The 21,158-nt window shown below is 35.0% G+C and overlaps 3 protein-coding genes across 5 annotated transcripts; 1 reads left to right on the top strand and 2 right to left on the bottom strand.

Moving 5' to 3' along the window:
- Positions 1–2,787: 2,787 nt before the first annotated feature.
- LOC145576350 (serine/threonine-protein kinase PCRK2-like) lies at positions 2,788–6,468 on the top strand. 3 transcript variants are annotated; one of them, XR_014098367.1, is made up of 6 exons: positions 2,788–3,551; positions 3,651–3,736; positions 4,652–4,958; positions 5,071–5,406; positions 5,579–5,701; positions 6,148–6,468. XR_014098367.1 is itself a non-coding variant. In XM_081634119.1 (6 exons), the coding sequence occupies exons 4-6, from the start codon at positions 5,166–5,168 to the stop codon at positions 6,250–6,252; spliced, it is 243 nt and encodes an 80-aa protein (XP_081490245.1). In that variant the 5' UTR covers positions 2,788–3,551; positions 3,651–3,736; positions 4,652–4,958; positions 5,071–5,165; the 3' UTR covers positions 6,253–6,468. The 3 variants fall into 3 exon arrangements, 2 of the variants coding, with proteins under 2 accessions (XP_081490245.1, XP_081490246.1); XM_081634119.1 differs by having other exon boundaries at positions 5,071–5,180; XM_081634120.1 differs by having other exon boundaries at positions 3,654–3,736; positions 5,071–5,180.
- A 3,977-nt stretch (positions 6,469–10,445) lies between these two features.
- LOC145575242 (putative nucleoredoxin 1-1) lies at positions 10,446–12,326 on the bottom strand. The gene has a single exon (XM_081633133.1). The coding sequence runs from the start codon at positions 12,324–12,326 to the stop codon at positions 10,446–10,448; it is 1,881 nt and encodes a 626-aa protein (XP_081489259.1).
- Positions 12,327–18,256: 5,930 nt separating this feature from the next.
- Positions 18,257–19,293, bottom strand: LOC145575243 (uncharacterized). The gene is made up of 2 exons (XM_081633135.1): positions 18,747–19,293; positions 18,257–18,336 (listed from the first exon to the last, which is right to left on the bottom strand). Exons 1-2 carry the CDS (start codon positions 19,291–19,293, stop codon positions 18,257–18,259), a joined length of 627 nt encoding a protein of 208 aa, XP_081489261.1.
- Positions 19,294–21,158: the final 1,865 nt, after the last annotated feature.

Consider the following 21,158-nt stretch of genomic DNA (forward strand, 5'->3'; position numbering starts at 1 on the left):
TGTCTTTTAATTTACTTTTAGTACTCTTAACTTTTTGTGACCCATGTAATTGGAGTATATATATGATGATGATGCATGACAATAATGCACGGTGAGGGATAGATGATAAATTTGAGTTTGAGCTTGATTCTAACAACAATAAGTTAGTTATTATGATCTGATTTTGTAATGCTAAAAAGGTTCAAACACTTCTCTGAGAGTCAACGATATCAATATACAACTGTGTAAATTGAATCTTAGATTGGGAGCATATCTTTGATTTGGCTTTATCTGTATCTTGTAGTGTCAAAATGATACTCTACATTTTGTAATTGTATGCATTATTATTGTGTTTTGAAAACACAATGAAATATTGAGAGAAATACTTGTATAGATATAATTTCCCTAGTAGATGGAATAGATGAATTAAGTTGAGTATATTTTCCTTTTTTTTTGGCAATTAAGTTTAAGCGCACATTCTTCTTCTTTGGTCTGAGTATGTATATTTTCTATGAGGAATTATATGAGTACATATGGACAGAGTACACATTAAATTTATTAGAAGCCAAATGTAGATGTGATGAATTATATATTTTCAAATTCCCTACATAATTATATAACCCAAGGGAGTTATGTACAATATGGTAAGACCGTAAGATGAATTATTTCATGGTTTTGGACCAATCGGCTTTTTGTTAATGGACATGGCTTGCATGTTGATTTCATAAACATGAGTTCTAAAACATGAGTAATCAAGTGTGTGGGTACAAGCTATATAGTACATTATTTGTCTACCATGCTAAGTGACAAGACAGTTTTCTCTCAAACTTATATTATAATTACAACCAATTTACATGCATGTTTAATGTGCCTTTTTACAAGATTAATATTATGTGACTCTTGATGAGCCTTGGGTGTAATCTTATATCTCTAATCCAGTGGTTAATGGATACAATGTTTTGTAACTAAGTCAGTTATTTTTAAAACCCTATGGTTATATGAGTTAATTGATAATAATGATTTAGTTCAATTCATTTGTTAAAGTTGGAGAGTAGAATTATAAACGTGTTTTATTCTAGCTACTTGTAATTGCAATGTTTGCTTAAGTCACAATGTTATTCATGGTCTAGATAGACTATTTCCTTTCCATGTTTATATACCGTAAGTAAAAGTGTTGTTTTGACCAAAATCTATAAAATTTAGAATGGTCATCAAAAGCTGGTATTATGAGAACTTTTACATATTGGAATAATAAGAGGGAATAACCCTAAAGGTCTTATAAATAGCCTGTGTTTTAACTTTGGTTAATGTAACCTATGTGCGGGTATCAATATTTTTCAGCTCACCATGTTGGCTAAATTAAGGTCCATCTCACGAGAGTTTGTCTAAGTATCCCTTGATTAACAGATTATTTATGTCATAATCTCAAATGCTTGTTGTGAGGGGGTACCTATTTATGGTGAAATTTCCTTGGTGTGCATTGCAGTTGATTTTTTTAGACATTGTGATGTTTGTGATTGTTGAGTATGACGAATTTAATATTACTTATTTATCCATTTATGTGAGTAATCTTTTATTCAATTCATTCATGAGCAATGTAAATTTTTTCAAGCTAGCATAAACCTTTATACTACTTAAAGGTCCTGATCTGCGATTTAGGATAAGTTATACTAATTTGATTTGAAGTTGTGCTAATGTTATCACAATGGGTTGACATAGTACTGTTACTCTGAGAATGACTTGAATTGTGTTAAATTCCAATATGCGAATCATATGCGCTAGTTTGAGAATGTTTTCTCAATTTTGTAATAGTATGATAATTTAAAATTTATACCTAAAAGTCTAATTGTTTTGGGGATTAGAAGAAGTCATGGGATGTCTTCACAAAGTGATGGATAAATATCCATAACCATATGGAGAAATCATGTCCTTGTGTTTGTGCTAGTTTTGGAGAGAAACAAGTTAAATATAAGTCCTTATTTGACTTTCATGAGTCAATTGAAAGTAAAGAAATTGATATAACTTCACCGAAGGTTTGGTGATTGATTATCTTTGTTATTTTCATCATCATGACTAAGTTTGTGCGTTCATTTGTCTTGTTTGCATTATTATCCTCTAATATTTTGATAGTGGTTCAAGTGAAGGCTTATATTGCAAACTAGTATGACAACTTAGTTATGAATTTGAAAGTGGAGAAATTTTTTCTATGTGTCCTAGTAATAAATAATACAAGGTAAATAAGTTTATTTTATATTTAATTGAGCACCAAATCTATGGTGTGAGAAGTCATCACATAATTATTCTCGTAATATGTTAGTTTGACCATGATTGTGAATCATATGCTTCTAACTTAATGTTGTTATGATATTAATCATAGTAGTTCAAACGTGTGAGAATATTGTTATGATCACTAGTAGAAAAACTTTCATTTGCGTCGCCTCATTTGCGTCACTCGTACGAACAAATGACGCAAATAATATATTTTGGCTTCATTATAAGTCATTTGCGTCGGACATAGCTATAAAGCGAAGCAAATGTCTGATATGCTTCAGCTTTATGTTATTTGCGTCGCGTTTATTTATTAGAACGACGCAAATAACAGTCTTATTTGCGTCACTCCTTTAGGGACAAGTGACGCAAATGAGTTTGTGAGTTATTTGCGTCACTTCTTTAATTAATAAGCGACGCAAATAGTTAATTCACATCATTACATTTAAGTTATTTGCGTCACTTTTTTAAGTAATGAGTGACGCAAATAAGTCTAGGTATTCTACCCATCTCGCCATTTGCTGCTGTCTCCAAATTCAATATACCCACAAAAAAATACTCTTGCTAACCCTTGTTGCCTTCAACAACAATTCGACCAAACCAAAACCCCAAAAACTAGAAAGATCCAAGCCAAAAATCTCCCATTTTCGAGCACAAAATCGAACCAAAACCCCCAGCAAAATCGAACACTTAAAACCCCATAAAAATCGAGCAAAAACCCCCAATTCGAGTAGAAGTTCGGTGTATAAACCCCAAAATCCCTAAGAAATTCAACCCCAAAATCCCCAAATTCAACAGCAAAACCCCAAAATTCATCTAGTAAAACCCTAGAATTCCCCAGCGCTGCCGTTCAACCCCAAAACACTAGCGAATTCATCAGAAAATTTGACCCCAAAACCTACAAATTCGACCACTAATCGAAAACCCCAACAAATTTGAGGCAAAACCTCCTATTTTCGAGCAAATCCGAGCCAAAACCCCCTATTTTTCGAGCAAAAGATCGACCCAAAACCCCACGAAATTCGAACTATAAGAATCGCAGAAAATCGAGCTAGTAAATTTCGCCCCCCAAAAACCCTAGAAATTTCGACCAAAAATCCGAACAAAATTGTGAGAGAATTTAAGTTTGTGTTTCAAATTTAGGGTTCGTTTTATTTTTCACACGCACAGATCTAAGCAATAAGGTTGGGTTTTTGTTCAAATTAGTAGCAATTTGTTTCGATTATTTGAAACTTAAGGTTTGTACTCGATTCTATGGAATTTGGCATACTTTTGCTGAAGTTGCAAGCTCGATTTCAACCAATGTAAGACCTCTTCATCTGTTTTTTTTTTGTTCAATCTACATGGATATATGGAGCTCTTTTTGTAAATGAATTGACGAATTTGATATCATGCCTTCGAAGAAGACGACATACTTGCAGTAACTCTTTCATCAATCCTCCGCTCCTTGTTCTGGCGAAATTTCCGATCTTCTCTAAGAGATTGATAGGTATGGATTCTCTCTCGTTGTTTTTCTTTACTAATTGTTCGGTTTGATTAGATTCTGAGATATATAAATCTTTTATTTTTTCTTGCCTGATTATTTTGGAATTTCGAGCTTTAGTTTATACGTCTTGCATGTTTCGATTCGCCGAATTTCTTTTATTTCACTTGATTGCATTAATTCGATTTGGGTGGTCGTATTTCTGGATTTTAGGGTTTATGTAATCTTGGGTTTCTTATTTTTTTATTTTTTTTTTGGATTGAAGCTGTTTACTCTCGACATGTTACTTGCCATCGTTTTAATTTAATTTTATTTTCTGGTTTATGTTTTGTCTAATTGTCTTCCGTGAGTGGCTTACTCATGTGTTACAATTTTCACCCAATTTCTTAGGGATATGGTTTCTTGGGATTAAATTTAGGTTAAAGGGATAGTGAAGAATCACATAGATGTGCAACTGTATAGAATTTGTGATATTTAATTTGTTAATCAAACCCCTGGGAATTGCGATCTGGAAAAAAAAACGATTGGTTTGAGCTAAAGCTAATGTAATAAACACTAGGGTGTGAACATGTGAATTGCTTTCTCGCACCCAATATTAAACAGTGAATGAACACTAGGATGCTTTGTGTTAAGGGTGGCTGATAGCTGGAAGAGTCTCTATGTGAGGTATTATTAGTCTGAGAATGGGAAGAAAAGCAGCAAGGCCGTTCCATATCCTGGAGTATGTGGATATCATAGAAAATATGTGTCTTCCTGCTTGTACATGTTACTAGAAGTTACCCAATGTTGTTTATATTATACAAAGTAGTTTATTTTTGGCAATATTGTATTTGTTTTTTTTTCTCCTTAAATGTCAGTTCTCATATCTTAGTACGAGTAAAAGTATTAAGTTTCTTATTTTATGGGTTATTATTGATGCAGATCCTCAGTGCAGCGGTTTAACCCTCTGATACTTAGCATCAGTTTGAGTTTTCTGTTACTGTGTGTTGAGAGAAAGGGTGTTGCAGTATGATGGGCACATTATCAATATTACCACTTTATTTTCTTTTTTAATAATGTCACCCTTCTTTAAAATCTGCCTTACCCTTCCATGTTTATAGTTGATTACTTTGCTTTGGATTTACCTGGTCTTGCTTAAACTGTGAACTCCAGGACTGAACTTTGCCGCTTTAGTGGTGCAAAGATATACCCTGGAAGGGGTATCAGGTTTGTTCGTTCAGATTCTCAGGTAAGCTTTTCTGATAATTGTTGAAGTTTCACTTCGTAACTTGGTGTGTTTTGCTACTGACTTCATATTCTTGAGGATTAATCACTTGGTGTTTTACTTTGTGGATCTGTAGATGGATAATCAAGAGTCAAGACTTAGTCTGCGATACAGTTTTTACGTGTTTTGTATGGCGTGAGAGGGAACTAATTAAGTAGTTCTCATTCCTAGATGTGGCCAGAAGATGTGAGTTGCTATGACCATATTTCTGAAATTTTGTGCTCTGTTTACCTGATCTAGCCTACTTAATTTGTTCATGATCTTTTAAGTCTGAGAGCTAAGGGGTGAATCAGTTTGTAGGTTATGCTACTCTACTTTTTGAGAGCTGACAGACTTATTATAAGGTTAATTTAGCTATTATCAAGGAACAAGACAGATTTCACAATACATATTAAAGAGGGACCACCACATAGTAAGTCCATTAATCTTGGATGAAGGTCTAATTAATATGCTTATGTCCTGTCTATTATTCTATTTGAATCGTGATATTACTGTATGTCTGTATTACTGATTAGTAAAGTGAAAGATTTAGATCCCTAAAATATTTACTGATTTACATTTGACTTTTGATGTTTGTGATGAAGGTGATATTCCGTGATTTCAAGACTTCAAATGTACTGTTGGATGAGAATTTCCAGGTAAAGTTGTCAGACTTTGGGCTAGCTAGAGAAGGTCCAACTCCAGGAAGTAGTCATGTTTCAACAACTGTAAGTATGGAAGACTAAATTCAGCTTAATCGTCTTCAAAATAATTAATTTGTGGTCAAAACCCCCCTTTCACAATTGTTTGAGTAACTCAAGCTTAGTCTAGAAGGTCAGATTGCTATGAACATATAATATAGAAGGTTGCTAGCTAGAGAATACTCAAACAAAATAATTAATTTATGGTCAAGACCCCCCTTTCACAATTGTTTGAGTATGTCAACTGACTTTGTTGCTATGATGCGTGTAGTGTCATAAAAAATTGGGAGGATGTGAGATATGGATACTATGTTGTGTGCTATACGTTTGAAATAGTTCAACATCATGGTAGTAGTGAGGATGTTATTATAGTATGTGTTGTCACATTTTTCATTACTAATTAATATATTTTAGATTTGCTACACTCTTGAAATGATTATTATTTTTTGTTTTGTGTTGTGTTGTGTTAACAGGTTTTTTTTAGAACAATACCTTATATTGGGGAGGAGATAAATGTGGTTCAAGATATTTGGTCAGACTATTTTATGAGCAATGTTGAAATTCAGAATTTAACTTAGCTAACTCCATTTTTTTTGTTTAGTTCTTAGGCTTGAAATGAATGTAATTGGGTTACCAACATTTTGGGTTGGTCTTTGCTCTTGTGTTGGTTAATGATACCAATAATTTTGAGTTGTAAACTTTTTGACAGGATATTAGTGTATACATTGCCGTCATTCCCAAATTTATGGGTAGGCCAAAATACAAAGGAAATTCCGCCGAAATTTACATTTGAATTCATTAATATAATATTGCATTTTAATTTCAGTTCTCTGAATTAATTAATATAATATTGCATATTACGTTATACCACTACCAAGGGAAACAGGTACTACAAACATATACAAGCAAAAAAAAAAAAATTAACATCATTTGCGTCACTCATTTAACAAACAAGTGAAGCAAATACCTTGATTATGAATTGTCTACCAAGCCATTTGCGTCACTCGTTTAACAAAGGAGTGACGCAAATAACTCTATTTTATAACATTAGTTAAGTCATTTGCGTCACTCGTTTAACAAAGGAGTGACGCAAATAACTCTATTTTATAACATTAGTTAAGTCATTTGCGTCGTTCCTATGAGCGACGCAAATAACACTCATTTGCGTCGTTCCTATGAGCGACGCAAATGACTCTTGAGTCATTTGCGTCGCGAGCAGTTGCGTCGCTCATAGAAGCGACGCAAACACTCTAAATGAGCGACGCAAATGAATGTTTTTGTACTAGTGTATATTAATCATAGGGCAGGTTGAGACTATGAAAGTGCTCTCTAATGATCATTGTATGGTACTGTGAAATAAGAATTAAACTTGCAGGTTGAAAATGCTTACGAAGTAACTAACAATGATGAGTTCACTATGAAGGTTTGGCTCAAAACGTTATGCAATCGTATTGCAAAATCTATTAGTAGATATCAATTGTGGGGGAAGCCAACTCCATTAAATACATGTGTTGTGAAGTACAAGTTACAATTGAAGTAACTTACCATGGAAAAATAATAAAAATGTATACATGCTAGTGGCATGAATACTAATCATAAAAATGCGATCACGTGATGTGTGAGGAATATTAGAGATTCCTCAACAAAGGCCTTTCCTCTAGGTTTTCTCCTTGGGAGGGTTTTTTGGTTCCCTCTAGGGTTTTTCCCTTGGGAGGGTTTTTCTAGCCTCCATTGCTAGATTTTCTCTACTTTTTTGAAGGTTTTCCTTCAATCTTCTCCTTTTCTTTCTTTTTCTTCCATCTCTTTTCTTCTGGTCTCAATTGTAAATTTTTGTAGGGGCTTCCATCGGTGTTTTTACCGGTGGTAAGCCCCAAAAAACTTTTTAATTGCTTTCAATAAAGGATCACATCTTTATGAGGAGTTTATTCTATTATATTAGGTTTAATTTATTTGTTTGTTCGTCTTTCAAAGATTGAAGATTTAGGGTTTCACAATCTCCAAAAGTGTCTAGAAGGTCATATGAGTTTTTTCACCCAAACAACTATTCATCTATGGATCTCAAACCGAATTAGTGCTAACTCACAGATTGTATTGCTTCAAATGAAGATTTTTATAAAGGCGATCGTTGATCGAATCTGCGATGTAACTAGTTCTAAGGTGAATTGTATTTGTATTGGAATTTTAGATTTCCTCGGAATTGTTTGTAAGTGTCGTTTGGCTATCTTTCATTAATGAAATCCTTTTCTTCTTGTCAAAAAAAAAAAAAAAAAAAAAAACAAACAAACGCCTTTGCAAAAAAATGGTGCTAAAGTCGGCACAAGGAATGGGTTTAAGCCTATGAGGAGTGAATTGTGATTGATACTCATCTTAGAAATGTCTAAGTTCAATGGGTCAAACAAAGTCACAAAAGAGCTCAAGTATAGTACCACGACCATTCCTATTAATAAAGAGATGTGGTACTTCTTACTGCTATGTGTATGAGGTTGAGTTAAAGAACTCTTGATAAGTTCATAGCCTTAATATATAAAGGTGGTTTGTGGCGGTACAAACTTGATAAACTTACCTATGTGAATGTGGGGGTTACGCCCAATCCCCTATGAGGTTCCAAATGCTAAGAGCTCTAGAGCATTCATGAAAAATCCATGCAAATGTGGGGCATTTTTAATTTCGCGAGAACACCTTTGATTTGAGAAAAGTTTAGTACGCAATTGTATTTTACAAACTTCATGAAAGGTTCAATGCGAAGTCCACCTAACATGACTGTAGAATATAATTGTAAGTATTGGGTATCAATTCAAGTCCACAAGACATTGGTACTTGTAAAACTAAATATCCAATGCTCAATTTTTTTTTTCTTCATTCTTCTTTTGAATCATGTGGGGGAATGTTGGAGTTTAGGTAGAGAACTCCAAATAAATTGTGCTTCAAAAGAATTAATTCCCATTTGTCAAAGATTGCATTGTATAAATTGGTTCCTAAATTAAGTTAGTTCCTTGAAATATGCTCAATTTAGTCAATCGTTTTGGACTTAATTGGGGAATTTATATTAACCATTTTTTGGTCTAAATCGGTGACCAAATTCGTTGTACCTTATTCACTCTCATTCGTGACCAGATTCGTTGTATCCAGTTCACACCCATATACTATATAAACATCTCCTTTTGTCCCTTTCCGAACATAGAAAAAAGTGAGAATTTATCCTCTCTTACCATTATTCTTCATGACCTCCTTTTCTATTGAGCATTGTTCGAAGGTGTTTTCAATCTAAGTCTTCGTAGTACACCGAAGAGTTGGAGTCGTGTAACCCTGGAGGTCGATGCTATGAGTCCGTGTGTACCTGTGCGAGGAAAATTCGACTTTAGGGCAGTGATCTATTGTCACGCCACAACATTTTCTAGATAAGTCATTTAATTATCTTAATTGCTATTAGTCATATTTCTTACAGCTACAAATTCAATTCACGATGAAAACAGGTAATAACAGGCAGAATTGGTGTTTGTAATTTGTAGTTTGTTAAAAATTTTATCCTTCCATGCACAGGTGAACAGATGCTGGATTACATGAATATAAATGACTAATCGATTGGAATCTTTGGAGTTGTATCTCACACTGTGGCACGGTCTGCTTGTGAGATGGTGACGAATTGCCTTAATGCTGCTGCGTGCTGCTGCGTGCTGCTGCTTGTACAGAATTATTTCCAGATTCTGGCGTACAATCGAGTGAGAAACTACTAATGATGCAGGAACTTGTAAATTGTAGATTTGTAATAGCATAAAGGAATCATAAACACTAATTCTAGGGATGGATATAAGAAGCTCCTGTTGGCATTCGTTCCATGACCATTGAAAAGCTCATAGGCTAATTTCTTTATCTTTCGGTGTCCTATAGCTGCTCTGCCTTTACGCTTTCTGGAAATTACATTTTCATGCTCTATTGCTGACTTGTATAGAGTATTGTATTATACTCTCTTATTAATAAATGACGCGGCACAGTGATTGGAGCTCCATTTGAGATTAGCTAATCTTAAAAAAGTGTATGAAATCCGATCCTGTATGCCTGTGTTGTGGTGTATCGTTTAGCGGAGGAGCTAATAAAGCAAACTGTAAGATGCTAAGATCATAATATCTGATTCTAGTTAGATTTTAGAAGTTCAAGCTCGAGAACATCATATTCGATGCATGACATAGCAGGATAACGAGGTAGAAATATGTCTACATACTACAATAGTTACTATAAGCATGTCGCATTAATACTCTAAATGTATGATTACAAAGTACTTGTACGTTTGAAGTGTATGATGAAACTGGTACGATACAAGGCTTAGGTACAACGTACAAGAGCCATAATTAAAGTTCTAACAAAACAAGCTTTTGCAAGGATTATTAGGGGAGCTCAATAAATTGCACTCAAATTGGACGAGATATATTGATCTCACCCAACAGCTCAGATACTACTCTGAATTCAGAATGAGTTTGCTTTTGCGGGGATTATTAACTTGAGCTCAAGAGAATCTAGAGCATTGTAACAAGAATATTATACTAATTAGAAGTGTTTCTAAACTCAAGATCAACTAATTTCAGTAACAAAATCTCAACACAAACTAAACATAACTCTCTTTCAAAAAAAAAACTAAACATAACTCAAACAAATATTGAGTAATTTCAAAAAGCTAACCAAAACCTAACAGGTAAAACCAAGCAATGTTGATCTAGAACATTAATTAATAAAGCACAAGCCTACTAAACAAAATTAAGCCGGACCACAAGTATTTTTAGATATGCCTATAGAATACATCATCAAACTCAGCCCTGACATCCTCACCCAGATCTCCATTGAATACATCAGCTCCATGTTCTAGACGACGTTCAACATTTATTGAACAAACATGACCATCACGTCTAAATGCAACAAGAGCACTAAAAAGATAGCCTTCCACAAACAACTGGTTACGTACAAAAGCTGAGTGACGAGGATTATAAGGGCATACCAACCATGGCCTTTCAAAAATAGGTGAGGGCATGCCGGTGCATTTCGTTTTAGACAAGGGAACACATACCACTTCCAAGTTTTTATACTTTTGCGTTATCTTGGCATAAGATTGAGCTAGTAGTTTACGAACTCGTTTATCATACGGCCCCTTTGAGACAAAATAAATGAGGGTATGTTTTCCTTTGAGATCTGATACGGGCAACATAGTCTTACCTTTAAGAACATAATCTCGCGACTCATAAACCAACAACGACTCTAACGTAACAGAATTTAGCTTTTCCAATTCTTTTTCAATCAAACATTGTTTAGTGAAGGGATAAGCATCAATACCATATCGCTTCATGATTACCCCAGCACGAGGTTCGTAATATGAACTATGAGGTCCCATCACGATCACCCCATCTCTCAGGTTGAAGGTCTTGGCAAGCCTATGGTTTGCCGAACTCTTGAATGGTGCTACCCACCAAGACAAATTCATCTTCTCCAAGGCACGCATAACTAGACCACGGAACACCTCTGGATCACAACCGTCAGCTGGGGGTGCACATATAAGCACAACTTCAAACTCCTTGTTTGCTTCCCTACATGCCTTCTCAATTTTACGGACCACTCTCAACAGATCCCAATTTTTAAACATGTACAACCCCAAAACCTTTTCTTTGAGATGTTTAATTGACAGCTTCTCCTCCCCCGTACTTCCTCGAACCTTCCTGCACACAACATCAGAGCTATCACACCCCAAAATTTCTTCAACAGAACAAGCTTGGGACATTATCTCATCTGCTTTCTCATAATCCTCGTCCAGCTTGTCATCAGTAAACGGAAAGGCATCTGTTCCGAAAAGACCAAGCAAATCAAGCTCATTATTGAACATAACAATTTGATCCTCATCTACAAGAAGAAATTTTGGGCACCCAACAAAATTAATAGCATTGGCAACAGCATTAAAAACTCCAGTATCCCAACTCGGGAACTGAAGGCAATTGGGAGAAAAGGCTTTGAAGAAACTCTGCTTAATTGCCTCCATATCCAACATATACTCACCTTTGATCTGTGGTATAGGCGTAGGGATAGTTATAGATTCGCGCCTAGTCTGTGGTACAATCACCATCTCGAAATCCTTTCTAGAATTATACAGCTCAAACGACGCAACTGCTATGGTTCTAAGGATAGAATCTACCCACAGACTAGGAACATACACACAACAAACCAAGATGTATTTTTTCTCAAGGCTCTTAAATTCAACTCGACGACCATCTAAACGCTGTAAGTAATTCGTATAATTTGACAACATTGATATAACATCAAATCGCTTTCCTTGCTCTGCACATTTATATTCAGATTCAGATGCTTTTTTTTCATTCAGTGTCAATTTAAGGCCCTGAACCATAATACTATTCATAGGAAATTTGTTGTTAAACACAACACTCTCGAATACGTTGTCATCGCTATTACTGTCATCATCGAATTCAAATTCCTCACAGCTATCAACGTCATCGTCGTCGTCGTCGTCGTCATCATCAAATTCATCAATCACTTTAATTTCTAAATCCTTATTATCATCATTATCATCTAGTGACAATGCTTTTAGTAGATTTTCTTCTTGTGACCATAAATATGGCTGAGGAACAGCAGGAAAGAAGTAATCATACACAGAACCCATCCTTAATTTATTCAATTATAAATTAGGGTTTTTGTTTTTGTATAATTGTAAAATAATCGAAATTGAAACCCAGAAATTACAAAATAATCTAACCTCTGCGCCAAAGTAACACCTTTGATCTTCCGTGACGAAATTCTCCAGCAAAATCAAGGGTTCAGGCTTTGGGTTTGTGACAAATTGACGACTCTCAATTGGAAAATTGAGGGTTTTTTTTTTTTTTTTGAAATTCTCAACGGTGACCTCAACTTCTGTTATGCCCCAACGGTGACCTCTTTATTTATTATTATACAAAATGACCTTAGTTAAAAATTTCATCTAACTCATAACCTTATTTCATTAAATATTAACTATGGTTAGATTTCTATTTAAAAGAAAAATTAAAAAAAATTAACCCCAACCACCAAAAACCAGCCACCATCTCCCTTCCGGCGACAATACCCCAGGTTCCATCGATCGCCGCCGACAGTACCTAGACTCCCCCGACCGCCGATGACACTGCGCCAACTCCACCTCGACCACCGCCAAGCCAGATTCCCAAATCCCCGCCCACAACCCTCCCTCCCTCTCGTCCTTCTCACCGTCACCACCACTAGGTCGCCGTACTCAGAACCCCGACCACCCCCAGACCGCCGAACCCAAACACGATTTGGATTTTGTAGATCGAACTAGGAGCGACCGCTTCAATGGAATGAGCGCCCGCTCTGAAGGGTCTGATTCATTGGCTGAATTGGAGCGTTAGGCGCGGCTTCTTGTGGTGGCTCTGCTGTGGACTGAATGCGATGGTGGCTGTTGTGGTCGAATTGGAGGTGCTGGTGGTTAATTCGGCGGCTGACGCTGGTTGTCTCGTGGGAAGCGGCTGCTGGTTGGTTGCGGGCTGCTGTGCGAGGGAGTTGTTACGCTAGGGTTGTGCGGTGATGGGTTGAAGGTGGAGGTAGGGAGGTGGCTGGTGTTGCTTGCGTTAGGAAGCAGGGGAAGGTGGTGGTTGTTGGGAATTGATGTTGATTGTGGTGGTGAATTGTTGCTGTTTTGCTGCTGTTGCTGTTATTGTTGTTGGTGAATTGGGGAAGCAAGGGATTGCGAGTGATTTGCGTGGTTGGTTTGGGCGGTGGTTGCAACACTAAGGTAAGGTGGAGATGGTGGCTCCGGTGAGGGTGGAGGTGGTGCTGACTACAGGTGAAGGTGGTGGCTGGGTTGGTGGTTTTTATTTTTTAGTTTTTTTTTTTTAAAGCTAACCATAATTAGTATTTTTTAAAATCAATAACACTCATTAATGTCATATGTGAGATAAATTTATTAATTAGGGTCATTTTGTATAATAAAAAAAAAAAAAGGTCACCATTGGTGCGTAGCAGAAGTTGGGGGTCACTGTTGAGAATTTCTCTTTTTTTTTAACCTTTTTTTAATATCCTATTTATTATTATTAGATGAAGCCCGTGCGATGCACGGTTTGTTTGTATTTTAAAACCAAAATATTTTTTTGTATTTATGTGATAAAACTTGTTATTTATACGTTGTACGTAGTATATCATTTAATATTTTTATTTAAAAATAAATTGTGAATTTCTCTCATTCGTTATATATTTAGATAAACTTCCTAATCTCAAAAGATAATATATTATATTTAATTAAATTAAATTTTAAATCTCTTTTGCCAATTTTGCTTACGTGGCATTTAAATTATTTAATTCTAAAAGAAATTAATAATCTCTTATTTCATTGGCTACCACCAAAATTTATAATCCTACATGGCGTGCTAAGAAAATTAAATCCTATGTGATGGCTCTCTAAAGACTCGGGAAAAAACTCCCCTTTATATATATACTAGTTTTGTGCCCGGGCGATACCCAGATGGTTGATAAAAGTTTAGGATAAACTTTGATTAAATGTTAAATACGGTCATATAATCTCTTTTGGTAAAACAAGATATTTAGACATACTACTGAACTAAACTTATATTTTATTGAACTGAAATTATTTTTACTGAATTGAAAGTATTTAATTTTTACCAAAACTAAAATTAATTTTCCTAATTAAACTTATTTTCACTGATTCTCTATTATTTTCGTAAATAAATTAAATATATTATGAATAGATCTTATTTTAAAGAACTTTTTAAAACGAATTTTATGATGGAAATAGTACCGAGTTATAGGATATTTATTAAAAGTTATGATTACTTTTGTGTATATGAAATATTATAATTCTATCGATAATAAAACTCTATACAACATTTTTATCTTTAAAAATATATCCAAAAAGTATATCGATAATAAAACTCTATACAATATTTTTTATCTTTAAAAATCTATCCAAAAAGTATATCGAGGGGTTTATGAAACATATACTCTATCCGTGAGGAAGTACTAAAGGGCTCATCACCGTGAACCGTTAGTAGAAGTGTCAAAACCACACCCGACCCAACTCGGATCAAAACCGACCTGAAAAATAAACGATTCAAATTTAGACTCGCGGGACACAATAATTCAACATGACTCAATTTTAGAAATTGACTCGACCCGACCCGACCCGACCTCATCAGATCCGATCCGATCATCTGAATTGACATCTCTAACCGTTAGTTTTATACTTTGTATTTCACAATTATCAATAGGAAATTTTGTATTTTACCATCCACAAATAACACATTTATTGATATTACCACAAAAAAAATAATTTTATAATATCACCTAAAAAGACAAAAATATTAGATTAGACCACCATCAAGATTGTTAGGATCGGGATTCTACCTTGGATCGATGAGGGGGGGTGGGATCGAATCGATAGAATCGGATCGTAGGATCGTAAGATCCTACTTAATAACGAATAATATTATATATTATGCTATTAATTGACTTAAAAACATTTCTTCTAAGGGGTTTCAATGCTAAAAGACATTGGTTTGCTTAAGAAAGGTCGATCTTCATTTAGCTTTGTCTGTATGGTAGTTAGAAGATTAATAACACAAGTTTAAATTGATAAATTATGTGCAAATTTGTCAAGAATGAGACCTTAACTATGACAATTGCAAGTTGTCAATTGATAAAATCATATTAATGTCTCGGATTCGCTAATTTATTAGCGATAATTATTGAATACATTAAATTTAGGTGCATATAACCTAATGGGTAATAAAAAAATATGTCAAAATAAATCAAAGTCTCATATTATAGTAAAATGTTGGATCGGATCGTAGGATCGTAATAAAATCGTAGGATCGTGTTGAGATCCTACATTCCTACCACTCATAATTAATATCGGAGTAGGATAGTAAGATCCTACAAACTTTAAGATCCTACCAAAGATCCGGTTCGATCATGCAATTTTTGATCGTAGAATCGTAAGATCCGGATCGGAATTTTAACAACTATGACCACCATTTAACACTTTCGTTAAAAAAACCGTTTACTCAAACGTTTTAAATAAAATTCTTTGATTTTTGTGCCAAAAAGATGCTCTTTAGAGGTTTTGGGGTCATTTTTGTCTTTAAGACTGATTTGAGGTCAAAATTTACAAAAATTGATTGGAAAATGCCTCGTTTTTTAGTACTAAAAAATACCTCGGTTTGCGTGACACTGCAATATAGGGCATTTTGATAATTTTTTTGCCAACTTTAAGCTCAAATCAGTCCCAAAGAACAAAATTGACCCCCAAAACCTCTAAAGAGCATGTTTATTTTTGGCACGAAAATCGAAGAAATTTTTTTAAAACATATTTAACTATGGCAACGGATCGGATTCGGGTCGGATGTGGCTAAATTCGAATCCGATTCGTTTAGTAAACGGACCTTGGACTCGGGTCTGAATCTGAATCCGAAAAGTCTGAGTCCGATCCGACTTGTATTTTTAGAATCCAAACTCGATCCGTTTTTTCAGACCTCCGAATGATCCGAATACTTTTTTTTTGGTAATGTATGATGTACCTGTAATTGCTTGTATTGTCCCTTATAAATTTTATTTCTTATATCACATTTATGCGTAAACAATTAGATAGAATTAAGGGTATAGTATAAAGTCTAAAAATAAAATAATTAAATTATGAATTAAGTTACATAACAAAAATTTGATACAAACAAGCAAGCAATTGTCCCAACCTATAAAGCATATCCTCATACCTGGATTCGTACTCAGGTCGGATCCGGTTGGACATTGCACTGGGTCCAAGTCCGATCCGCCTCCTATTCGGATTCGAACATATGATATCATATCATTTATTTATATAATAATGTATTTTTTGAAGTTTTGTTTGTAAATAGATATCTATGTCATTAGAAACTTGAATTTTTTTTTTTTTTTATTGAACTAAAATTATATTTTGCCAAGAATAACACAACCTTTCAGCCGTCTTTCAAAAATGGGACTACCTTTGAACTATTTCAAAATGAAACGGCCTTTGACACAAATCTGCCAAGAATGAAACGTGACCTGTTGGTAACCTATTTAATAGGTTACATGTGACACGTGTCACAATGTCATTGACTAGTTTTTTCAACAATTTTGCTTTTAAAAAAATCCTTAAAATTTATTTTATAAAAACTTAAGATTAAAAAAAAAAAAAAAAAAGAAAAAAAAGAAAAAGAAAACCCTCCTAACCAACCCCCCCCCCCAAAAAAAAACTTCCCTTGCCCCTATCCCAGTTTCCGACCCCCTCCCCTTCTCGTCCCCATTTCCGACCTCCCCGTCCTCAGCTCTATTCCGGCACCCTCCCCTTCATGCAGGGTGGCTTCGTTTTCCGGCATGTGAGGATTTGGTTTCGGGTTTGGGTATGATTTGGGTGTGGGTTTTAGGTACGATGGAGGAAGGGGTGGGGGTTCGTTTCCGGGAGGAGGTCGTTCAAGGGTGTTGGGTGGGTGTCATCAGGGTGAGGGAGGGCCGGGGTACACGACTGAGGGTGGGGAGAGGGGAGGGTTGGTGGCTGGCTAGGCAGTGGGAGAAGGGGAGGGCTGGGTAAGGGAGGGGAACCAAGTACATGGTTGTGGAACTGGTTCTAATTGGGTCATCTAAGACTGATTCTAAATATTTGGGAACCAGTTTAACCTGTTTTGGTCCTAGGTCCAAAGAACCCAACCGGTTACCCGGGTATGCTCACCTCTATAACATACTAATATAAGCTTAAATAAGGAGTCCCTATACTAATGTATTACGATGAAAAGAATGCTTGTTTACGTTACACTATATCAATCACTATTTGGAAACCACCACTTTTAATTGTGAGAAAAGGGAGTGAGTGACCTAATAATTCATGCAAAAATTAATCGAAAGAAATAAGAGCAACCTTTATATATAGAAGCTATTCATAATTTCATATATCAAAGTCATCACTTGTGTACATTTGTGTCGTTGCAATAAAATTATCTAGCATCTTGATTTATAGAGATAATGCAAACATCAATATGAACAAAAATGCGGGAAAATGTATTTATCAATCCATTAATGACATAGTTGCAAATCTTTTACATGCTTTGGAAATTAAAGTAGCCTAATTAAACTACAAAACTGTTTTTTTACAAATGATACATGCAAGTTGATGCAACTACTACAAGAACAATCTTTTACATTGCAAATTACAAATTAATTAATTATGATTTGGAAAGATAAATATATCTACTCCTCGCAAAATTAATAAATAAATAATAAATTAATAAATAATCTTTTCCTTTGATCACTAATTAATTGTGCCCTCATAGTGATCAGAATAAATAGTAGAACTATAATAACCCCGGTTGTGCAAGAACATGCATACATGACCATTTAGATCATGTAGCTTAACGTACGTAGATGTTAAATTTCTTGTTATCCATCTCAGTTGTTATAATCATTCTATCAATCTTTCCCTCTCGGCTCTCCTTTCTCCTCTGTGGTTGTACTTGACGGTTCATTCAATCTTGTTTGATCTTCTTTACTTAAAGTTTGTGAAGGTTGTTGATCAATTCATTAAGAGGATTGCATTACAGAACAAGCGACAGCTTGAGCCCAATGTCGCAACTTGGTCTTTACTTGTTGTGGATCATCTCCTGCAAATAATCATTATAATTTATCTAGTCGTGTTGTTATTAAATAGGCTCACATGTTTAAGGGAAAACATTTTTATAATTACAATGCCAAAATAATTGTTATATTTTCTATATTAGAGCTATAAATGTATAAATTTTAAGTACTACGTATAATTTTTTTTCATAGAGCAACCTTGTAAAGTTTTGATATAACGAATCATAATAAGAGGGTGTTGTAATTTCGAACCTTAATATTATTAATATTTTAACTTACATGCTTACAAGTAAATTTTCTAAATGATTGTTATCAAGCTTGTGAAATGCACTCAATATTCATTATAACAAGTTGGTATTAAAAAGTAATAATGTATAATGTATTAATTGGTGATATATATTCGCATATGATAATTAAGAAAAGAGTAATGTCAAACCTGGACTGCATATTTTCCAAGAATCTTCACTTCTTGGACTATTTTCAAATGAGGAGGATCTTGCCCCCATGGAGCTAGTTGATGCTTGGCTATGGGGTGAAGACAATGGACTCGGCGACAATTGCCGATTAACGGCAAAGTACAAGTCCAAAGCTGGCAAGGTATTGCAGAGCTTTTGGCCTGCCTCTTCATTAAAGCCAAACCCAAGCTCAATAGATCCTTTTAACTCATGTAAATCCTCGTCTGTTAAATCATCCACTTCAAGAACCAAGCTCTTTTTCTTCTCTTGTCTTAATTTTTGACGACGTCTTTTCTCCCATGCAACATCCCTATGAGTTTCACACATGGACAATTGCTTAGACAACCTCTTTTTGCTCTTCCAAAATGGTGGAGCATGAACTAGTCGTTGTAGCTCCTCGGACTCTGATGACTCAAGTGAGGAGGTATCAATCTTCAATGATGAAAATCGAGAACGATTGGTGGGAGGTGGTGGTGGAGGAGGTGGTGGAGAAGATTTTAATTTCGAGTCCATGTAAAGCATGCTCATATTGTCCCAAGAATGCATGAAATTAATATTACAGCTTGGTAATGAGGAGGCAGATGGAGAAGTTTGGTGTACGGCCGTGGCAGCAAAAAGCTGCCGCGGCCTAATTAGAGAAGGAAAAAAAGTTGGAATGGATGTTATGCCTAAATTTTAATTGATAAATAATGATGTCTCCGGGGAAATTGATTATACTACTATAATTGTGTTGCTAGATTTATGTGAGAATAAAAAGGGGTGAGGGCACAACAACTATCCTAACTAACTTGGGAGGAGGAGGAGATAGATAGAAAGAAAGGGAATAATGGAGGGATTTGGAGTATTTGTAAGGAAGGCGTTAGTTGCGGTTATCCATTGAGATGTATAAGTGCTACTACCATCCATTTTGGTAGCAATTATAGACAATACATGTAAGGGAGTGTTAAATTTAGAGGGTGTTGGTATTGGAAACTTAATTTTAGGAAAAACTTCATGTAAGTGCATATGTAATTCTTGGAATGTTGGTAATAAAACCTTCCTATATCTAACATATAGTTATTCTTGTGTGTGGTATAATTTTATTAGCATATACCCTTTTTTTTATAGGCATGTGATTATATGAAAATGCAACCTTATAGCATACATGCACTCCTCTGTACACACTATTTACGGATTAACCAACTTAGATTTTGTTCAATGCACGAGATTATAAAATCAGTAATTTGTAGCACTGTCAAAACGGTTTGACAGTTCGGTTTCGGTTCGGTTTGAAATCGGTTCGGTATTCAATCGGGTCGGTTTGGAATCGGTTTAATTGTCTCACGGGTCGGTTTTGGTTCGGTTTAAATAGTTATCGGTTCGATTTGGTTTCGGTTTATTCTTAAGCGGTTTTAATTCAGTTCGGGTTGTAAACAGTCCGGGTAGTAAACGGTTCGGTGCAGACGGGTTGCGGTTTGTTAACGGTGCGGTGTAAACGGTTTTTATCCCGGTTCAAACAGTTTCGGTTGGAAACGGTTTCGGGTTAGAAACAATTCGGTTCTTTTTCGGTTCAGTTTTTAACTGGTTCGGTTCTTTTTCAGTTCAGTTTATAACTGGTTCGGTTCTTCGATGATTTAACCACTTTAACGTTATTCATATCGGTTCCATTTCAAGTTTACTAAATTACGGTTCGGGTCGGTTTTTGGTTTCAAAAAATAAATTGTTTATCGAGTTGTTTGGATTCGGGCAGTTAAATGGTTTTGCATTGGTTTGGAATTTGATAGTACTTGCTAACCTTTTGTGTTCACAAGTTTTATATAAAGTCGCGAATCATTTCATATTTACTATTTAGTCATCATATTATAAACAAATTCTCATTGATTTTATAAATACATATTATGTTCTGTTTCAAGTTTAGTCATACTGACCTTACTAGTTTATTACGAAGTAGATTATAAGAGTTAGTGTATTCATGTATTATTGTGTTTACAATTAGGTTATTATATGCTTATTTAATCATTAATATACATGACTAGAGGCAGTAGTGTTGCTAATAGTTTGAGGCAGGGCCTGAGCCTGCTTGTTTTGCTCTTGTTTGTGAACACTGATTATCCTTAATGAATGATTTGCCTTGCTATTTTAAAAAAAATATTCTAAGATTTCTAATATTTAATCCATTTAATTATATTCCCGTCAAAAAAAAAAAATCCATTTAATAATATAAAAAAGTTTGTAAACGGTTCGATTTAGAAGCGGTTTGGTTCATAAACGGTTTGGTTTATAACTAGTTCGGTTTTTAAATGGTTCGGTGCAAACGGGTAGCAGTTTGCTAACGGTTCGGTGTAAGCGGTTTTTTTGCCAGTTTAAACGGTTTCGGGTTGGAACCAGTTTCGGGTTAAATACGGTTCGGTTCT

The sequence above is a fragment of the Chenopodium album genome, chromosome 13 (assembly GCF_948465745.1).
Source record: "Chenopodium album chromosome 13, dcCheAlbu1.1, whole genome shotgun sequence".
Lineage (NCBI taxonomy): Eukaryota > Viridiplantae > Streptophyta > Magnoliopsida > Caryophyllales > Amaranthaceae > Chenopodium > Chenopodium album.